The following is a 19,388-nucleotide window of genomic DNA, read 5'->3' on the forward strand; positions in this document are numbered from 1 at the left end:
GGACATTTTTATTACAAGAACAACTTGACTCTGATCAGCACTTTCCCGACAAATACGGTTTGTGAACGTTGTTTAATTTAATTTCATTGTATGTAATAAACTTGCGAATCCAGCAGGATCGTGTTTAACAAATAAAAAAAGCATTCGATGTACATATATAATGGCCGGCAATAAGATCGTGAGGAAGTATTGGAAAGGAGTTCGTGATTCAGCCATAATTTAAGGGCTTTTTAATTAGATTTGATTAGTAACATATTAACTAAACTAGGTAATGTTAATTTATTGAGATTTGTCTTCACTACATGACAAAGTGTGATAATCACTTGCTAGCTCACCGCCCACCCCACCTCCACTTCACTTAAAATATTTGCAATTGAAATAATTTATCTCTCGTTATATCTATCTTCGATATATGTTTCATGGGGCTCGAGTAGGAAAGAAATGTGTTACCATCCAAGTGCGGGAGTTCGCAGGAAAGACATGATTGTCATCGCTTACGGGAACTCATTTGGACGTGATATATACATGGCCCTAAATGATTCATTATCTCTTGAGAAAGAAAACTGTCTCTAAGAGCATCTCTAAAAAAGAACTCTATTTTGAAGTTTCCAAAACTCTATATTTGAAGTTTCAATGTGTTCTTCTCCAAAAGTAAAATTTCAAACCTAACTTCAAAATTATTTATATTTTACACTATGGTCCTTATATTTGTCATAGTTGATGTAAATTCATAAAACTTCTATAAATAACTAGTACATATATATAAATATTACATAAATATTAATTAAAAAAATCTTACACTAAAATTTAAAATTATAAATAAAAGTACATAATTAAATATTAAACTGCAAGCAAATACTACATTATTCCATAAAATTATTTCCATAATGCTCTCATATATGATCAACTAGTGCATTTCGAAGTAAGAAATGATTCTCTTTATTTTTTATTTGTAGATTACGAGCCAAAATTTTTTGAAATCGAATATTCTCATAATATGGCTTTTGATAGTTTGATATCATTAAACGAAAAAATCCTTGATCTTTTAAACGAAAGTACAACAAGCAGGGAAAAAGGTCATGAGATGATTAAATTACGACTGCAAAATGAAGCAAAAAAGTTAGCTTTTAAAGAAATAAAATAGAAAAATAAAATATTGCTAAAAAACTTAGCTTCTATCGATGATGTTAATATTCGTTAATACATTCGATCTGAACAAGAAAGAATCATACGAAAAATGCGTCAAGAGCAACAACAACAATCATCTTCGGTTACACAAAATTTGTTTGGACAATATTTTGGAGATTTGGGAGGTTCCGGACCAAATTTACCAGACTATTAGTGTTGTTATAATATTTAAATTTGAGTAATAATTATGTCTTCATGTGTCTTTTTAATAAGTTTTTATCATGGGTTTTTGTAATATTCTTGTTGTTTAATTCTAGTTTTAAAATATTATAAATCTTGTTTCAATTTTTTTTAATTTAATTTCATGTGTAAAACTTAAATTTATAAAAAAAAATTGAAATATTTATGAGATATAAAATTTATAAGGATTAAAACAATAAACAAAAAATATTTTAAGAATTATAAATATGACGTATAATTGTAAGGACCAAAATGCAAATAAAAAGATGAAACTTCAAATTTGAAGTTTTGAAAAGTGAAACTCTATATTTGGAGTTTCACTCTTCAAAACTTCAAATTTGAAGTTTTGAACTTCCTTTTTGGAGAACAAAAAACTCTATATTTGGAGTTATAGAGTTTCTTTTGGAGATGCTCTAACAATAAAGGAACTAAAATTGCTGATCGGCGTTTGTAATCACAGTGATATAAGAGCACCATTAACCCAAAACCCCAAATAGGGGTGCTTATTCTTTTTTAAATAATTTATGTTGTAAAAGTGATTTACGATGCAACGCTAAGCATCCTTAACATTTTCGTGCTTCAATGGGAAGTTTTTATTTTGGGGTTTTAAAAAAAAAATAAAAATATTTTTTGAAAGATGCATTTTATTTATTAAATAAAACATAAAAAGAAATATTTAAACATAAATTTTAAAATAAAAACGTAGATTTTTTCTTTTTCATCTTTGGGTGTCATTTTGGTCATTTTTATAAATAAAAAAATGGTGCTAGTTAGGTCATTTTCATATTTGGGTGTCATCTTGGTCATAAAAACAGTGTTTGGGTGTTATTTTCGTCATTTTGGAAACAAAATTGGTGTTAGCTAACTTATTTTCACATTTGAGTGTCATTTTGATCATAAAAACAGTGTTTGAGTGTTATTTTGGTCATTTTCAAAAAAAAAAAATCGGTGTTAGTTAGATCATTTTCATATTTGGATGTTATTTTAGTCATAAAAACAGTGTTTCAAAAAAAAAAATGTTTCAAAAAAAAAAGTTGCTCAATGGCAGCGCGCCACATGCCTTTAAGATATAGTGCTTAGAGCACCCCCATTAGTGAACTTATGCGGGGGTTCACACACATTCCAAAAAAAAAAATATTAAAATAAGGAATAGTGATGAACCTGTCTCTCCACCCCTTTCGAGTGAACCTGGTTCATCACTGTAGCGCGGGCCCCACGGCACGTGGTGGCCCGCGACTGGTCCGAAAAAATAATTTTTTTAAAAAAAAAAAAAACAAAAATCAACCAAAAAATAAAAATAAAAATGCTTTGTGAACCCCTTTCATGGGGTTCACTAATGGGGATGCTCTTATTGTGCTTGTTTAAGCACCGATGCTTCTCCTTTTTCATATATATATATATATATATATATTTTAAGTTGTTAAGCACCCCCGTTAACTAACTTAAGATGATGTACTTTTTATTACACAGTATCTAGCTACTATAAATTTTAATTAGATACACTCCTATTTGAAAATTATGTAGAAATGTCAGAATTGACTATCGGTACACGAAGTGCCATGTTAATTATTGGGATGGTAGCTACTAGCTAGGCAATGTCGAGGAATGACCAACTAAAATTTTGTCCCAAAAAATAAAATAAAATAAAATACATGTTGTATAAGTATACATTGGACAAATAATACTAGTAGTTTAGAAGAATTATTAGCATCTTGAAAATTTATTCCATGTATGCATTAACACTGTCAGAATTTTGAATTTATGATTACAATTCATTGATTATTCAAATTAAAGTTTTGAATAATAAGACTATAGTGTGGTAATAAAAACTTTTTAACGTAACATTTCGAGTCATCATGCATAATGCTTTAATATACTCCCTCTATTAAAAATATATATATTTTTTCTAGATTTAATTTTTGTTCTAAAATAAGAAATTTTTAGAATTTGAAGGTATTTTATTAATTAATGTTGATAAATTGTATACTTTAAAAAACATTGAGAATATTTGAATTGATTAGATATTATTCGTTGATAGTTATTAAAAATGTATTGTAAATTATGAATTTAGTTATAAACATTCATTACATTTTTAATATGTGTAAATATTCTAAAAAATCATTAGTATTTCGAAAACAGAAGGAGTATTTTGAAAGATAATAACCAACTAGCTTAATTGAAATGACTGCATAATCATGGTATACATTACTTCACTTGCGTCTAATCTCGTGTAAGCTCATTTTGATTAGTCCTTCATTAGAGGCTAGTATTGACTATTGAGTCAATACATTGAAACCTTGTTTATGATTTCATGTGTGGACTAGCACTGAATATTGGAATTATCCAACACTTGTATGTTTAGTATTCATGGGTTTTTTTGTTTAGTTTTTTTTTTCTGAACAACTGATAATATTAGAAACTAATGGTCCAACGGGTTAAGACGAATACAACCGGAAAGAAATTCAACGGTAAACTGAAAGATGAGAATAACTAAAGCATGGGTTTTTATATAGTTTTCAAGCTTTTTGTCATGCTCTCCTTAGCCATCCCTATCATTTGCCATGCTTTCTTTTTAGTTTTCATGGTTTTTTTTTTGTTCAACCATGGTTTTTTTAACATTGCTTAGTTTTTTTTTTTTTTGGCAACTGATTTTAACATTGCTTAGTTTTGATGTTTAGACTTGAAAATACCAGTCTAATTAACTTACACGTCATTTGATCGGTTTTTTTGAAATCAGGTGTTACTGTTATTTTAAAAAGATGGTCTTATATAAGAATTATGAGTAAATAGGTGAGCAGTTATCGTAATTGGTAGATTATATTCACGTTACTATGCTAGTATATGATCGACACACTTCCATAGACTATAAATTGATAGTCCACTTTAATTATCGGAAGTCTTACATTACAGAAATTATATCACCTAAACCATTCTTTTTATATGTATTTTGCCATAACCTCACTCCCTAAACAACAAGAAAATAAGATTATATTCTCTTTTTGTGTTCTAGTATTTTCTCCAACAATTCCAACTAAGGTAAACTAACCTTAATGTGTTCCCAGCCAGTGTTGTCGACACATTTTCCAGAGGTGCACTACGTACCTTCAAGCAGAATTATTGGGTCATTATTGAAACTTTTATCTGTTTGCAATCTTTTTTCTTCTAATCAAACCCATATGCTAGTTAAATCTTTTGGAAAACAATCCCATCAATAATGTTTCGCGTATCTTTTTAAAAGTTAAATTAAGTGTTGATATTTTCAATTAGAGACAAGCTCATAGTTATCTTATAGCTCACAAACCACCCGGCTATTAATGTTACACATACATTAGTGTTCCTATTTTTGTCCTCTGACAAAGTTTATGGGTTTTGATTTTATGGTCCTTTAAAAAACAAAGACTAAAGAGAAAACTTTTTTAAAAAAGTGAACAGAGGAGCGGACGTCAGCCGTCACATGACGGGAGGAAGTGACCAAGTGGACCGAATAGAAGAAAAGGCCTCGAAAACAGAGAACGGTGCCGTTAGCGGACTAAGGGCATCTCCAACCCTACTCCATTTTCAACTCCAAACATCATTATGGAGTAAAATCTTCTCCAACCCCACTCCATTTTGGAGTTAAAAATGGAGTAATGGCTAGGGTTACTCCATTTATGGAGTAATCTTACCCATTACTCCATTTTGGAGTTGAACTTTTTTTATTTTAAAATGATCCTTTGAATCTTTAATGTTTCTATTTTTTACTTAAATAATATTTAAAATGATACAATAACATGAAATTGCAGAAGATGAAAATGAGCGTGAACTTGATGCACCAATTGAACTTGAAAGAGAAGCTCCACCTCCAGATATTGAAATTGCAGAAGATGAAAATGTCCGATTTCAAAATTTTCTTGCTCGATTTAGGAATATCAAAAATAAAGAAGCTCATTTTTCATTACGAAATGCATTAGTTGATCATTTGTGGAAAAAATATTCTAATGCTCATTGTTGAACCTATATATATGTTGTCTTTTTTAATGATTTCTTGTACTTTTTAATAATAAATATTTAATTCAAATAATTTATATTTTAATTATTATCGTAAACATAAAATAATTGGGGTTAATTGGTAAATTTTTATAAGTATAAGATTTTATTTGCAATTATTAATAAAATAAAAATGAAATTATTTAAGAAATATTATTTTTGGAGTATAAAATAGAGTAATACATTGGAGTAAAACCTTACTCCATTTTGGTGTTGCACCATTTTGGAGTAAAAAATGGGGTAATACATTGGAGATGCTCTAACGGAGATAGAGTGATGAAATGTGGGTCCAACGATGGAGCCGGAGCGTTCCGTCGTCGGTCCAACCAGTGTTCTTGTATTTATTGGACAAATGTATCCGTACGGTCTTGTTTTCTTGGTTTCAAAATCGAACTTTCCTTCTTCACGATTCTTAAGGCAATAACCAATTAACCATTGACTCAGCTCGACAACATCGTCAGTATCTATGTATGTAATACACGTTTTATACTTGCACAGTTACAATGACAATTTGTATATTGATAGGTAATATTTGTTCCTAATTTTCAAAATAATCATGTTATTTAATATTTACAATCAAAATTAAACAAAAAGCTCTAACTGTGTTATTTTCTTTTAACTAGGTAAGATTCGTTTCGTTCAGAATTAAACTATGGAAATATATGTGTATTTATATATTATAGAATAGTATATTATATATGTAAAGCTATAAAAACTGTGTAAAATTATGTAAAAAGATTACGGTAAAGTGGAGAAGGTATATACTACGTAAATCTTTTACCAAGAAAAAATCTTTATTACTACGATATAAAGAAGAAGTCTTGTTGCACAAAAAAAAAGTCTTAAATATATTAAAATGATCCACTCTAGCGTCACGAAAATAAAAAATAAAAATCCAAAGGAGGTACCGCTTATTAAAAATTGTCCAGTAAAAACATACTTTTAGTTACAGTTGCCAAGTAAAAATGTGCACATTGTACACTGTGAGATCGAATTTCTATGAACTTATCGTTGTCACAAGAACTTGTCATTGTGTAATGATTATTCTTCCGGTCACCAAAGCATTTTTTACCATCTTATATTTATTGCATATTGTATTGGATAGAATATTCTAAATATTTTAAAATTAATTTACTCCACATTCCACTAAAAACTACAAACAAGTGAAATACAACTTTTTATGCTTCACTCTATTCATTTTTTTAACGAAGAAAAATATATGCTCAACTTTACTCGTCGTCTTTTTGAATGAAAAAATATATTGAAGTGAAAGAATCTCGAACTCTCAACGTCATGGTCACTCAATTTTATTCCATATTTTGCTCTAATAATAATAATTTATATTATTACTTTTTTTACTCTTATTTTCATCATTTCATTCTCTATCATTTTTTCACCTTTTTATTCCAGTATACTCTAATAAAGCCAATCAAAATCTTACTCCTAAAACGAAACTTGATTTGTTGAGAGATAAAAACTTATTATCGTTACTTTTTCCTAATCACCTATGCAAAAAATAATTGTATTTAACGGAACACTTTACTAAATCAAACAAAAATGCTATGGAATTAAAGTGATTACATACATGACTTAGAGAATGGAGTTAACATGCTCATCTAGGGCACCATGCCTAGTTTTGACTGGTGTAGTATTATACAATAATCATTTCACATTTATTGACTCATAATCTCTATGTTTTATAATGTAGGATGTTTTAGAAGGTCTATGGTATATCTATATCTATGATGGTAGTGTGGAGAGATACAAAATGTAAAATTCAAAATGTAAATGTTTTAATATTTTAGATTAATTAACTTTATTTAATATGTTCTACCAACAACATTTTACAGTTTTTAATGAATGGTTAAATTATTTTTAGTTTATACATTTAATAGTGTTTTTCTTTAAAAAACTTGAAATGTGTGTTTTTATACAAAACACTATACATGATTTGGAAAGTAAAATTTTCTATATATTTTTCTTGTTCTACAAAGATAGATTTTCTATTTTATTAACATACTTTGTATATTTTTGAGAAGCATTAATTAGAAATATTTGAATTCATTAAATTTTATTGGTGGATAATTATTCGAAAGTGTATAAAAAAGTTATATTAAATTGTAAACATTAATTATATTCTTAATAAGCATGAATATTTTAGAAAATCTTGGTTTCGAGGTAACGGAGAGACTATGAAACATATGGCATATCAAACAATGTTTAAAACTAATATTATATGTTGTGGTTCAGAACTAGTGGATTAAGAAATTCAGCCCCAAACGTCTTAGTGTTAAAAAATTTTAAAAATCTATACGTAAAAAAAATCAACAACATTTATCACAACTATATTTTATAGGCTACATGAAATGAATTTTAAAACAAATTATAATATATAGTAGCTCAAACAGCGATTTGATAAAAAAAAAAAAAAGTAGCTCAAACAGCGAAATAATTAAAGTACACTACTGTACATACAGCCATAATGCATATTACTGATGTTGGGAGAACTGTATAGCAGAGAAGAAGCAAATAAAAAACTGAAGGGAAAGACAAGACCAACAAACGGCTTCATGGTTCACATACCCTGCAAAGAAAACTTGTTGCTTTCTTTGGCAATATAGCATGGGCTTCCAATATCTTTTGCCCAGTTTTATACTATTATATCATGTACCTTTATTTACATTTTATATAATCACAGTATAACAGTACGTTTAATACATCACTGTTCACTCTACATACGTAAGTGATTTTAAAACTAAATTAGGTAGATCTATTAATTATCGGTACACAGTGATAAGGAAACTTAAACTAAGACATTGGATTACTCTTTACGTTTCAAAAGAAGATCCATGTTTTAAGAAAAAAGTTGTTTCAAAAAAATACAATTTTTATATTTTTAATGTATGAATTAATGGTAAATTGTAAACTTAAAAAAATATAATTGTGTTTATTAAAATTTTATTGGTTCAAAATTATGGAAAATAGTTAACTACGTAAAATAATGCATTGTTAATCCAAATTTCATATATTTTCTTAATATGTGTAAGAATTTTAAACATACATTTTGTTTAAAATATAAAGAGTATATATAAGTTATAACCATTAAAACCCGAGAACAAAGAACCAACCATGAAATATTTTTGAATAAATCTTAAAACGTGTCCATCTAATAAAAACTTTTTACATTGATTGTTTCCTATTTTGAAAAATTGCTTATGATATTTTTTCAGTATCTCTGCAAAAAAAGCATAGTTTATTTTTATTTGTATTTAATTTATATATCATTAAATTATAACAAATTTAGAGGTATTATATCGCCAATCTCAGTTCCATATAAGTCAATTAGATCAAATACTTAACTAGCTCATGTTCTAATTTTGTGACAAAGCGTGATTTCATATACATGATTACAACATCCAATTAACACTACTTAGCAAATTAGGTGACTTGAAATTTCTGTAAAACTGTGGTCATAACATGCATTTGTAAAGAAAAAACACGCAAGTTTTGCCACCTTTTCGTATGAATGCTATTAGATACGAACACTAGTGACCAATGAGAAGTGTTTCCCGATTGCATCAAAACATTTCAACTAGGATTGGTCAAAGGGTTTCAAACTCAGTTATAGTAATTACTTTTTATTGCAGAATGTAACTTACGACTAATATCTTTCATATTCGCTACTTAATTTACCTCTCGACCCAAATTTAGAAAAGCTAGTGAACTGTAAGGCGCTTTGTTTATACTTTATAGTACTCGCTTAAATTTTGCAGGAAAGAGAGAAAAAATATCGAATTTCAATCACAGTTAAGAAGTAATACAATGATTCCAAAAAAATTACAGTGCATTTTTTTGGCACAACGTCCTAGGTTGTTGTCTGCCACGTTAGCCACCAGCTGTAACAAAAGAGACTGGTAAAGGTTAAAACAATAAAGAACTGCCCGTAACGGTCCTTGATTTTCACAAGCAACTTGCTATGCCCAAATGACAAAAAGCACACTTGTGGTAAAATATAGGAAAAGAAGAAAGCTTCGTACGGAGGTTTTTTAGATTAAAGACTTAATCACCTGCCGTTAAGTATAATTAAGTATTCTGGTCAAAAGTAGGACTGGCCGTGTCTCCGGTATCACGTGACCTGAATCTCCAATTACGAGACCAATTAAAAAAGATTAGTATAATTACTTTATTTGGAGTAATACTGTACATGTTTTTTCTCTTTGTCACCTACCAGGGAAAGGCACGTCCCAGCCGTTGGATCAGACCAATTTTATGTAACACATGTCAATTCATTGACTTGTGCATTTGTTTTCACAGGCGATAATCTTGTCAAATTACTTTTTGAAACAATCGAATTAGATATTTTCTAATTTCCTTTTGATTTATTTTCTTAATGTTCATGTTGCCCATTAAGCATTAATATACATATTAAAATACTAAGTAAAAAAATTAATTATACAACTACTTTAATTTCAGTTCAATATACATTCATTTTTAACGAGTATTCCCTCTATTTCATAAATAAATAGTTTTAGTAAAAAAATTATTTCATAATATAAATATTTTTAATACCTCAATACAACTTTTATATTTATTGAACATTGTATGACTAATTAAATTGTGTATATTTTTATAATCGGTTGAATTTATATATTAAATGATATTTTAACAAATAACCATTTTATTAATATTTGTGTGTTTTAACTAAAAACTACCAAAAATTTAAAACAGAAGAAATATAGTTTTGCTAATTGTCTATATTCCATTTGATATCGCCATTAGCCCTTGTATATAGCTTAAGAGTTCACTCTTTCTTTTGCACAATGCATGAAAAACATTAAAAAACGAGTTCTATGGAAATATTTACATACAAAAATTCATGTTTATCTAGTAAATTTGTGCGATTAATTGGAGAAAATATTTTTTTACAATATACCCAAAAAACAAGTATCGTTAAAGAGCAAAAAAGACCCGGAGTGAACACTTATCAGCCGTTTCAAGATCCTATAAAATAGTCACTTCTTCTCTCTCTCTCTCTCTCTTTACTTACATGTGCTCTGCCGCTTTTAAATCTCCATCTTCCTCCCCGTGTCACTCTTTCTCACACTCTTCAAAAAAACATTTTCTTTCCTCTGCTGCACACTTGAAAATTTCCAGGAATATTTCCAAGAAAAACCAGCCTTCTCTCCAAAAGAAGCATCTTCCTCTTTCTCTCTCGATAACCAAACGGTGTGTTTGTGTTGATTCCATAAGAATAATAACAAAAAGCTCTTTTTTCTTTAACTTTTCCGGGAAAATCTTCTCTTTCCCAACGTTTCTATCTAGCAGATTTCTTCTCCTTCTTTGATAAAGCTTTTTGCAGAGAAGCATCAGTCTTTGTCTCTCTCTCTCTTGTTCTTCAAGTTTCTTCCTCTTTTCTTTCAAAAGTCCATCTTTATCTTTGTCTCTTCCTTTATCACCTTTTTGCTTTCTAATGCTCTCTCTCTGATATAAACACACACAACACAGTCTAACTAACAGAGAGAGATAAGAAATGGAACCGGAGAAGAATCTTGTTCTCCCCCCGAATATCAAATTCACCGAGCACAAAACCAACACGACAAGAACCGTACCAGGTTTCAACAACCACCACTTTCAACAGCCAAGGATTATCCGTATATCCGTCACCGACCCAGACGCAACAGACTCCTCCAGCGACGACGAAGACGAAGAAGAAGAAACACACCAACGCTTCGCCTCAAAACGCCGTCGTATCAAGAAGTTCGTAAACGAAGTTGTAGTTCTTGATTCTGGTGCTGCTAGTACCGGTTCTAGTACTCAAATCGAACCGAAGAAGAGAAGAAGGAAGAGAGCGGTTATCGTCAAACCGGAACCAGCTTCTGCTCCTCCGGAGAAGAAATACCGAGGCGTGAGGCAGCGCCCGTGGGGAAAATGGGCGGCGGAGATTAGAGATCCGCTCCGTCGCGTACGCCTCTGGCTCGGAACTTTCAACACGGCGGAGGAAGCCGCCTTGGTTTACGACAGCGCCGCCATTCAGCTCCGTGGCCCCGACGCTCTCACTAACTTCTCCGTTCCTCCGCCGTCACCGGTCAAGAAGAAGGCCAAAATCAAAGACGACGTCGCTTCTTCCTCCGTCAGCAGCGACATACTCCGCTCGCCGGTGTCTGTTCTTCGATCTCCGTTCACCGTCGACGAAACCCCGGCAGTTATCGTCAAGGAAGAGCCCTCCACGACGGCGTCAGAGACTTTCTCCGACTTCTCGGCGCCGTTGTTCGCAGAAGATGATTTGTTCGATTTCAGGAGCGACTTTATCGCCGGCGACTTATTCGGAGAAGATCTCTTCGGAGATACGACGTGCACGGGTATGAACTTTGGATTCGATTTCGGATCCGGATTATCCAGCTGGCACGTGGAGGACCATTTTCAAGATATTGGGGATCTATTCGGGTCGGATCCTCTTGCTGTTTAATATATTTTATAAATAAAATAGTTTACCGGCCGTTATTAAACGGACGGCGAAGTTTTGTACCGGTGAGATATAGCCGTGATGTTTGTTTTATCTTTTTTTTTTTGGTACTTTTTGTGGTTATATGAAATGAAATTGTATTAATGTAGTTAATGTTTCAATGGTAATATTAATTAATTATTTACGTTTAAGTTTAAGTCACTCTGTTTACTGGGGTGGAGTGTCTTTGCCCTCACGTGCTCTGGGCTCTATCTCCTTTTTATTTTTGGTCGACTGAAAATTCCCTTCATTTTCGGCTTTTTCTATTGGTTTTTTGTTTTTGTTGTTGGTGAGATACGTGTGGTCTCACGTGATGGGAACAATTTAAAAGTTTTGGTTAAACGTTTTGTTTATTAGTTAAGGATAATCATCATCTTAGAAAGAAAAAAACAAAAGCGCTAAGTATACACGGTTAGAAGCTAATTTTTTATAGATTTAAAATGTGAATAAGTTGATTCGACAGGTGGATAGACTGAGACTACTAGATACGAGGGAGGAGAGAATCTAAGTTTGATTTGAAATGTGAAATGTGGCCACATCAGAGAAACTATGTTTTGGCAGTTTATTGATAAGTCTCATGAGGTTTACCTGAGAGAAAGCAGTGGGAGTGGTTGATTGACTACAACTCTTCAAACGCATTCTACAAGTTTTTACACTCAATTAAATTGTCTGTGGGATTATTCATTCTGCCATGTTTTGAAATACAAATTTTTTAAAAATCAGATTTTTCTTTTATCATATTTTTGGGTTTATTTTGTGGGTTTATGTTCAGGTATTGTGTGTCATTCTCATACAAATTGATATGTTGTGATAGGAAAACTAACCAGGTCCATGTTGACTCCAGCCTTGTTTGGTCATCCAGTCCTGATTTATTCCTTACCACCCAAGTGAACCGTTAATTGCAAAGAAAAGAGACGAGTTTTAACAAGTTTGTTCATGGTCCGCGCGGAGTTGGTTCTATATGGATTTCATCGGAATATAACTCTGGTTTCCCAAACCTAGTACAATCAATCTTTGTCAAAATATGTTTAATATGGACGAGCAGCTTGCGTGGAATGACTTTAGTCTACCGCAACAAGAGTAGATACTGGAGCATGTAGAATCATTGAGGTTATTATTTTTCTTTAATCAATGCATTGCTGTTCATTACTTTTTGGTGAGTCCAGTCCAGTGGATCCTTCTTGTGAGAGAACCTAAGATTATTGTCCCATGATTCTAGATTTCCAACGAAGCAATATTCGGTGTTGGACCTAGACGGATGATGTTCTGTGTCCATCCTGTGGTCATTAGAAGAAAATCTCAAAATAAATATTTAAGAGATTGAAAAACAGAGATGTGCAGGGGAAAAAAACTGACGCGTAGGTTAGAGCCGCAACTACTCGAGAAAGAGCAGAGTCATGTCGTTTTCGCTAGATATCCTTTTTTCTTCTGCCCGTAAAAGAAGTTCAGAGGCTACATTTCTTTGGCAATTATTTTAAAATTATTGTATATAAAATTTTGAACAGAATTTATAAGAGATTTAATATGTCCGACAATATTCAGAAATAACCATGCAAGTTGCTGATTTTTTCAAGCGTAAGATATACTACATTCTAATAATCTACTGCGTAAGGAAAAAAAGAAGAAAATAGGTCCAAATATTTATTACATACACAATTCAAAGATGTACGGCTTGGGTTTATTAGAGAATTTAGAATGTATCTACTATAATGAATCTGTAGATACGGAAAATAAGAAGTATTAAATGGCTAGGGCCCATTTCCTAAAATATTCATGTGAACTACGTGATTTTTCATGCATACCCATCAATGTTCCACTGTACTAGTATAACTTAAACTCGCATGTTAAGTTTTAAAACAAAAACTCTCATTTAAATTTCACAGCTATATAACATCTTTGAATCCTACCGACATGATCAAGAAAAGAGAGTAAATAACTGATCCAATTGTTAAGAACTAATCAAAGCGTAAATAGGAGTTCGTTTAATCACTCAAAGACAATGCAGTCAAAGCGTAAAGATATTGTTACATTTACACCATTTACATATATTTAGTTATTGAAAAATAAAAATAGTAAAATCACATGACTTACAGTGCCCTTTCCTGATTTTGTAAGGCTTGAATATGGTCATGGGCCAAAGATATGCATGCATATACAATCACACACTATAATATAGTGTCCCCTCATGCAAAGATTTGGTTTGTCACAAAATTCCAGAGCTCTTGTAAGATTTATTCCAAAAGATAAATGGGGACCTTTCATGAGATCTTCGCTGCGATTTTCTAATTTAGACTAACTATAGAATAAAAACACATATCATGATAAATCTTTATTTCAGTTTTGGTTATTAGAAAGTTAGAAAACAAACTCATGCAAGAAAAAAAAAAGCAATCCTCGCCGTTCGCGTCATGACTTGATCCAACGGTCCATACCGAGAATTAACAACCATGTATTAGGGACCCACTATGATGACGCGTCTCAGATATGAAAATGTACGGCTCCAGAATCCCGTGGTCCAGCGAATTTGGACCGTCAGTGGTTTAGCAAAAACATGTTGGGTTGGGTCCTTGGATAAGCTATGTGGAATGGTTGAAATTGAACCAGGTGTCTATTAGATACTTTAGAGCTGGGAAGTAATCACTAAGCCAATGCCAAATGTGAAGAATTCTGTGAACCGGATCAAACCAGGGTTCTTTTATCTGTACCGGTCCAGGACTGTCCTGGTTACAGAATACTGTGTCAAACTTTCGACGCTATCTTGACCTCAGTTGACTTTCCCGTATTTGATTTTCACTTCTCATCACTCATTATTCATTCACGTCAATTATCACCAAATTTACAATTATATCCAGAAAGCCTGATGTAGTGCATGGTCGCACTTATCTGAATTTAGCAAGAGATGTACCTGCTATTAATTTGATGTATTTTCATTTACCAATATTAATGTATACAGTACATGTGAGTATATTCTTGTCTAGCGGAAAACTGAGAAAGATAGTGAAAATAAATATGAATTTTTGGTTTATACATTTAGATTTGTGAAACCAAGATCTCAAATCAACACAAATACGCTATACGTTTGGGTGGATGATACTGTTAATTAGTCGACCTACCAAAAGTATTCTTAGAAGAATCATAAAGAAATGATTTAGTTTTTAAACTTTCTGACAATATTGTTTCAAAAGAAGTCCATGATATGTAACTCCAAACCTATGATTGACTTTGGTCCACCGACATTCAAGATATAGTGATATAAATCAAAACTTTGATATATATGTATTTGTGTATGTTTGTACATACACACTGTCTACATAATCATATAATGATATAAACGGTACAAATATCAGATGCGTAAACATTTTTACAATGTATAGTAAGAAAATACATGTGGAGTAGAAGGTGACTGAGACAGTGTCTCATGAAAAGTGGCAGAGACACATTAATAAAGAACATTAAAAGAAGGACCAAAAAAAAATGATGTCTTTTAATTTCATATCTCACGTACCATTCTCGTGCTATTCCCATACACAACATGTTTGCTCTGGCTTCTTCCTTTTAATTGACTGAACTAACCTTCCAACTACTTTTTCAGCTATGTTATCTCACATTTCTATTCTTAGTTCCCTCGCCATAATGCAACAATCTAATTTGAGTTTGAATATTTGTACTATAGGTACCACAACGTTACTATTTTCCTACGTTAAAGTCGCAGCTTAAAGAACATCATAAATATCCCCGGGTTATAAGGTTCGTCTATAACATTTGTCCTGTGAAGGCTTTGATCATCTTTTACGTACAAGTGTTCGTCTAGAATTAAAACATCCCGCGTACATTTAAATGTCTAAATGATCATTCCTATGCTAAAATACACACAGCTAAAAAGGACGACTTAACTAGCAACATATTACAGCCTTCGATAAAATTAAGCCGCTATCTGCTAAAGATGCACCATTTCGAGTTTGAATCCTATCGAATTGTATGATCAGTACAACAAGTTGATCAGATATATCCTATTCTCCCTTGTGTTTTTGTTAAATCAAATATTGATTTTTTTTCTTTTCAAAACGTTATCATAATGGTTGAGTATGTTTTGTCATGTTGAAGCCGTTGTCAAAGGACCCGAAAGTAAACATTATGGGCTGATAAAAAGCTTTGAATGGCTTTGTTGAATTAACCATTGGGCTTTCTGGCATACATTCATGATTCAACAATCAACATAGAAAGTTTAGAAACCAAGCCATTCACACCATCACCATGAAATGATCTGACGGTCTCCACTGACCATCAACGACCATTTGTGGAACAGTGATGATGTTGGATTAAGCTCGAAGAAAAAAGGAAACTTAAGAAATAAGTTAACTTCTAATCCTACCGAGTTATGGTTTAAAGGATTAGAAATATTTCCAAATATGTTATACCTAATAAGTTTAGGAAATTTGATTTCTATATAAGGAGATGCAAGAGTGTTGCATAACTTATGGATTGAGAGATTGTGTGTGAGATTATGAATTGTGTGAGATTGATAGAGCTTGAGGTTTTGAGTTATTTTCCTCAAGAGATTAATAAGAGAGTTATTCTTATTAAGATTGATTGTGATTCTATATGTGGTATCAGAGCAACAGGTTCAATACTGGACCTCTAATAAAGTTCAATCCCTAAAATTCGGACTTGAGCAAGTGTTATGGGGAATTGTAACGGTTATGGCGTTCAAGTTAGATTCGATGGAGTCTTACACGGTCGAAGAGATGACAATGACGAGTAATATTGCGGTTCAATCTCAAGGAACCATGGCAGATAGCAAGTCTATAAAGAAGAAGATCGCAAGTGTTGAAAGGCATGATTTTGAAGCTGACAACGATGGCGTAAAGAAATCTAAGAAGATAAAGAAGCACAAGAGAGTATCTGGTGGTGATGAGATAATGAACACCGAAAGCAACAAAGCTAATGAAGGAAGTCGAAGTCATGAGAAAGCACTCGCATACAGTGACGATGATGGTGCTGAGAGAGATACGAAAAAAAGAAAGCGTGTTGATGATTACGATGTGGGAATGACAGTACAAAAATCCAAGAATAAGCAAAAGGGTAGTAAGAGTGATGAAGCTGTCACCACCCCATCAAGAAGCATCGCAAGAAAAAACATAAACTTTTCTGACCAAGTTGAAGATTTTTACGCTGAGGCTAAACAAAGTAATGAAGAAGACGAAGATGAACAAGTTGACGTGGTGAGGGGTAAGTGGTTTACAAAGGAAGAAGACAAATTGATCAAGAGATCTGTAATAGAATGGATCAAAATGGTTATAGCAATTGCTTTGCCTTGGAGGCCATATTCTCGTTTGTACTATTGTACACGTACTTTACTGGAAGAAGTATCAAAGGGTGTATGGAGTAAAGATGATTTGGAACTCGTTGTAGAGTATCAAAATAAACATGGCAACGATTGGAGAACTCTTACGGATACGATGAGTAAACACATGAACCATGTGAAAGACGCTTGGAGGAGGATAAGATTGGCGTCCAAGAAGAAGGGTCATTGGATGATGGAGGAGTACCAAAACATGGTTGGTCTTGTTAACAAGGACCCGAGAATGAAAGCGTTCAAAGAGAAGCACTCAAAACATGGGATGCTCCGAGATAACATCGTTTGGATGGCGATAAGTGACCCGCTTGAAACAAGGGACCATGCCGTCAGCTACACTAAATGGTATGATCAGTTTGCGGAGATTTTGAGATGCGAAGAAAGTGATCTTTTGATAGTCAAAGAAGACAATGAGGTGGAGAAGATTGCTGATGAATATTTCAGTAAAGAATCTGAGCTTGGTGAAGATGACAAGCTCTTGAGAGACTACTTGCTGAAACAGATGTGGAAGGAGAAAAATGGTAAGCGCAAAACTCAAGTGGTTAATAAAGCTGAGATTGAAGAGTTAAAGCATAAGCTTAGGGAAAGAGACAAGGAGCTTGCTGCTATGCAGTTGTCCTTTCATCGTAAAGAACGAGAGCTAGATCGAGTGCATGTTGAGTTTTCAGTCAAAAAGCAGAAAGTTTCTGTGGCCGCTTCTGAATTTGAAAACAAAACACAGCTCTTGAGCCAAGCTAACAAGAATGTCAAGATACAAGAAGATGAGATACATGCACTTCAGAAAGCACTCAAGGAGAAGGAAGAAGAGCTAGATATTTTTATAGGGGCGAAAAGATTAGAGCAGGAAAAGCTCAGAGAAACAGAAGCCAACTTGAATAAACAGACTGACGAGTGGTTGATAGCTGAAGAATTCATGAATATAATGGTGGAGCATTCAGAGTGGCTCAGCAAGATACAGAGTGGAAGAGATGGTATCTTGTTGGGTATCAAGACACAGAAAATAGATATTGGGTATTGCATTGAGCAAAAGAAGAATTTGGAAGAGGAGCGTATACAGTCCCTAATTCAAAGAGAAAAACTAGAGAGGCAAAGGCATATGCTTCAATTTGAAAGAGAAGGTATCCGACATGAGATTGAAAAACTTAAGGAGTTATAGAATCTGAAAGTTGCATTAGATGATATGTCTATGGCTAAAATGCAGATCTCCAAGTTAGAGCATAGCTGGGAAAAGGTTTCTGTTTTAAAACATAAAGAAACTGTGAAAGATGCTAGATCCAAAGATGCTTCTGTACTACTCCAAAAGATGTCAAACAAGCTGACATTTTTAGTGGTTGAAATGCTTCTTGAATTTTGTAAGTCCAGTGAGAGTTTGTTAAGTCCCGTTTCTAGAAGAATGATCTCTTTAAGTGATCTACTTGATATTCTCGTAAAGGCTGAGAGGTTCTTGGACCAAGATGTTATGGAGAAACTACATAACTTGTTCCTCAAGAAATATCCACTACTGTCTTCTCAAGAAATATCCACTACGGTTAAGCATGGTACTGATAATGCATTCAAGAAATATCCATTACTGTCTAAATTTTCTGTGCAAATTCTCACGGTGCCAACTCTAACACCATTTATGATGAAGGATATAAATTTGCTAGCTATGTTTTTGGGATACCTCAGTGAGATTTTTCTTTCTTGTTCTGGAGAAGATGGTGTGGTACAGGCTACAAAGTGGGAACGGTTGTATAAGACAAGTGACCGTGTCATTGACGACTTGAAATTTGTTATGAGCCATGATGTGGTTTCGAAGTATGCAACACATGAACATAGGGAGTTGTCAAGATCATGGTTGACACTCTTGACCTTTGCTCAAGTAATGAATCCTCTAAAAAGAGAGACTGGAATCCGTATTGAAGAAGAAAATGAGAACATGAATTTGTTCTTTGTTTTGGGTAACTCAATAGCTGTTATACACTCTCTGTTGGGTACATATTCTGCTGCCAGTAACGAAGAAATAGAAAAAGAGAGAATCACCAAGGTAAGACTTGACAAGTGTGATGGAGAAAGGTATGCAAAAGTTGGGAGATTGTCTCATGAATATTCTGCATGTATAGCGAGCGCAAGCCGTTCATCTGTCGCACCACTTTC

The 19,388-nt window shown here is 32.8% G+C and overlaps 2 protein-coding genes across 2 annotated transcripts; both read left to right on the forward strand.

Annotated features, from left to right (window-relative positions):
* The first annotated feature begins 10,247 nt into the window (after positions 1-10,247).
* Positions 10,248-12,037, forward strand: LOC125590083 (ethylene-responsive transcription factor CRF2-like). The gene has a single exon (XM_048763059.1). It carries the CDS (start codon positions 10,925-10,927, stop codon positions 11,858-11,860), a length of 936 nt encoding a protein of 311 aa, XP_048619016.1. The 5' UTR covers positions 10,248-10,924; the 3' UTR covers positions 11,861-12,037.
* A 4,559-nt stretch (positions 12,038-16,596) lies between these two features.
* LOC125607209 lies at positions 16,597-18,408 on the forward strand. The gene has a single exon (XM_048777069.1). It carries the CDS (start codon positions 16,597-16,599, stop codon positions 18,406-18,408), a length of 1,812 nt encoding a protein of 603 aa, XP_048633026.1.
* The last annotated feature ends 980 nt before the right edge of the window (positions 18,409-19,388 follow it).

The sequence above is a fragment of the Brassica napus genome, chromosome A3 (assembly GCF_020379485.1).
Source record: "Brassica napus cultivar Da-Ae chromosome A3, Da-Ae, whole genome shotgun sequence".
NCBI classification, from domain to species: Eukaryota; Viridiplantae; Streptophyta; class Magnoliopsida; order Brassicales; family Brassicaceae; genus Brassica; species Brassica napus.

Bases quoted from the DNA above. Each gene is read 5' to 3' on its own strand.
- LOC125590083 (XM_048763059.1), top strand. From the start codon at position 10,925: ATGGAACCGGAGAAGAATCTTGTTCTCCCCCCGAATATCAAATTCACC.
- LOC125607209 (XM_048777069.1), top strand. From the start codon at position 16,597: ATGGCGTTCAAGTTAGATTCGATGGAGTCTTACACGGTCGAAGAGATG.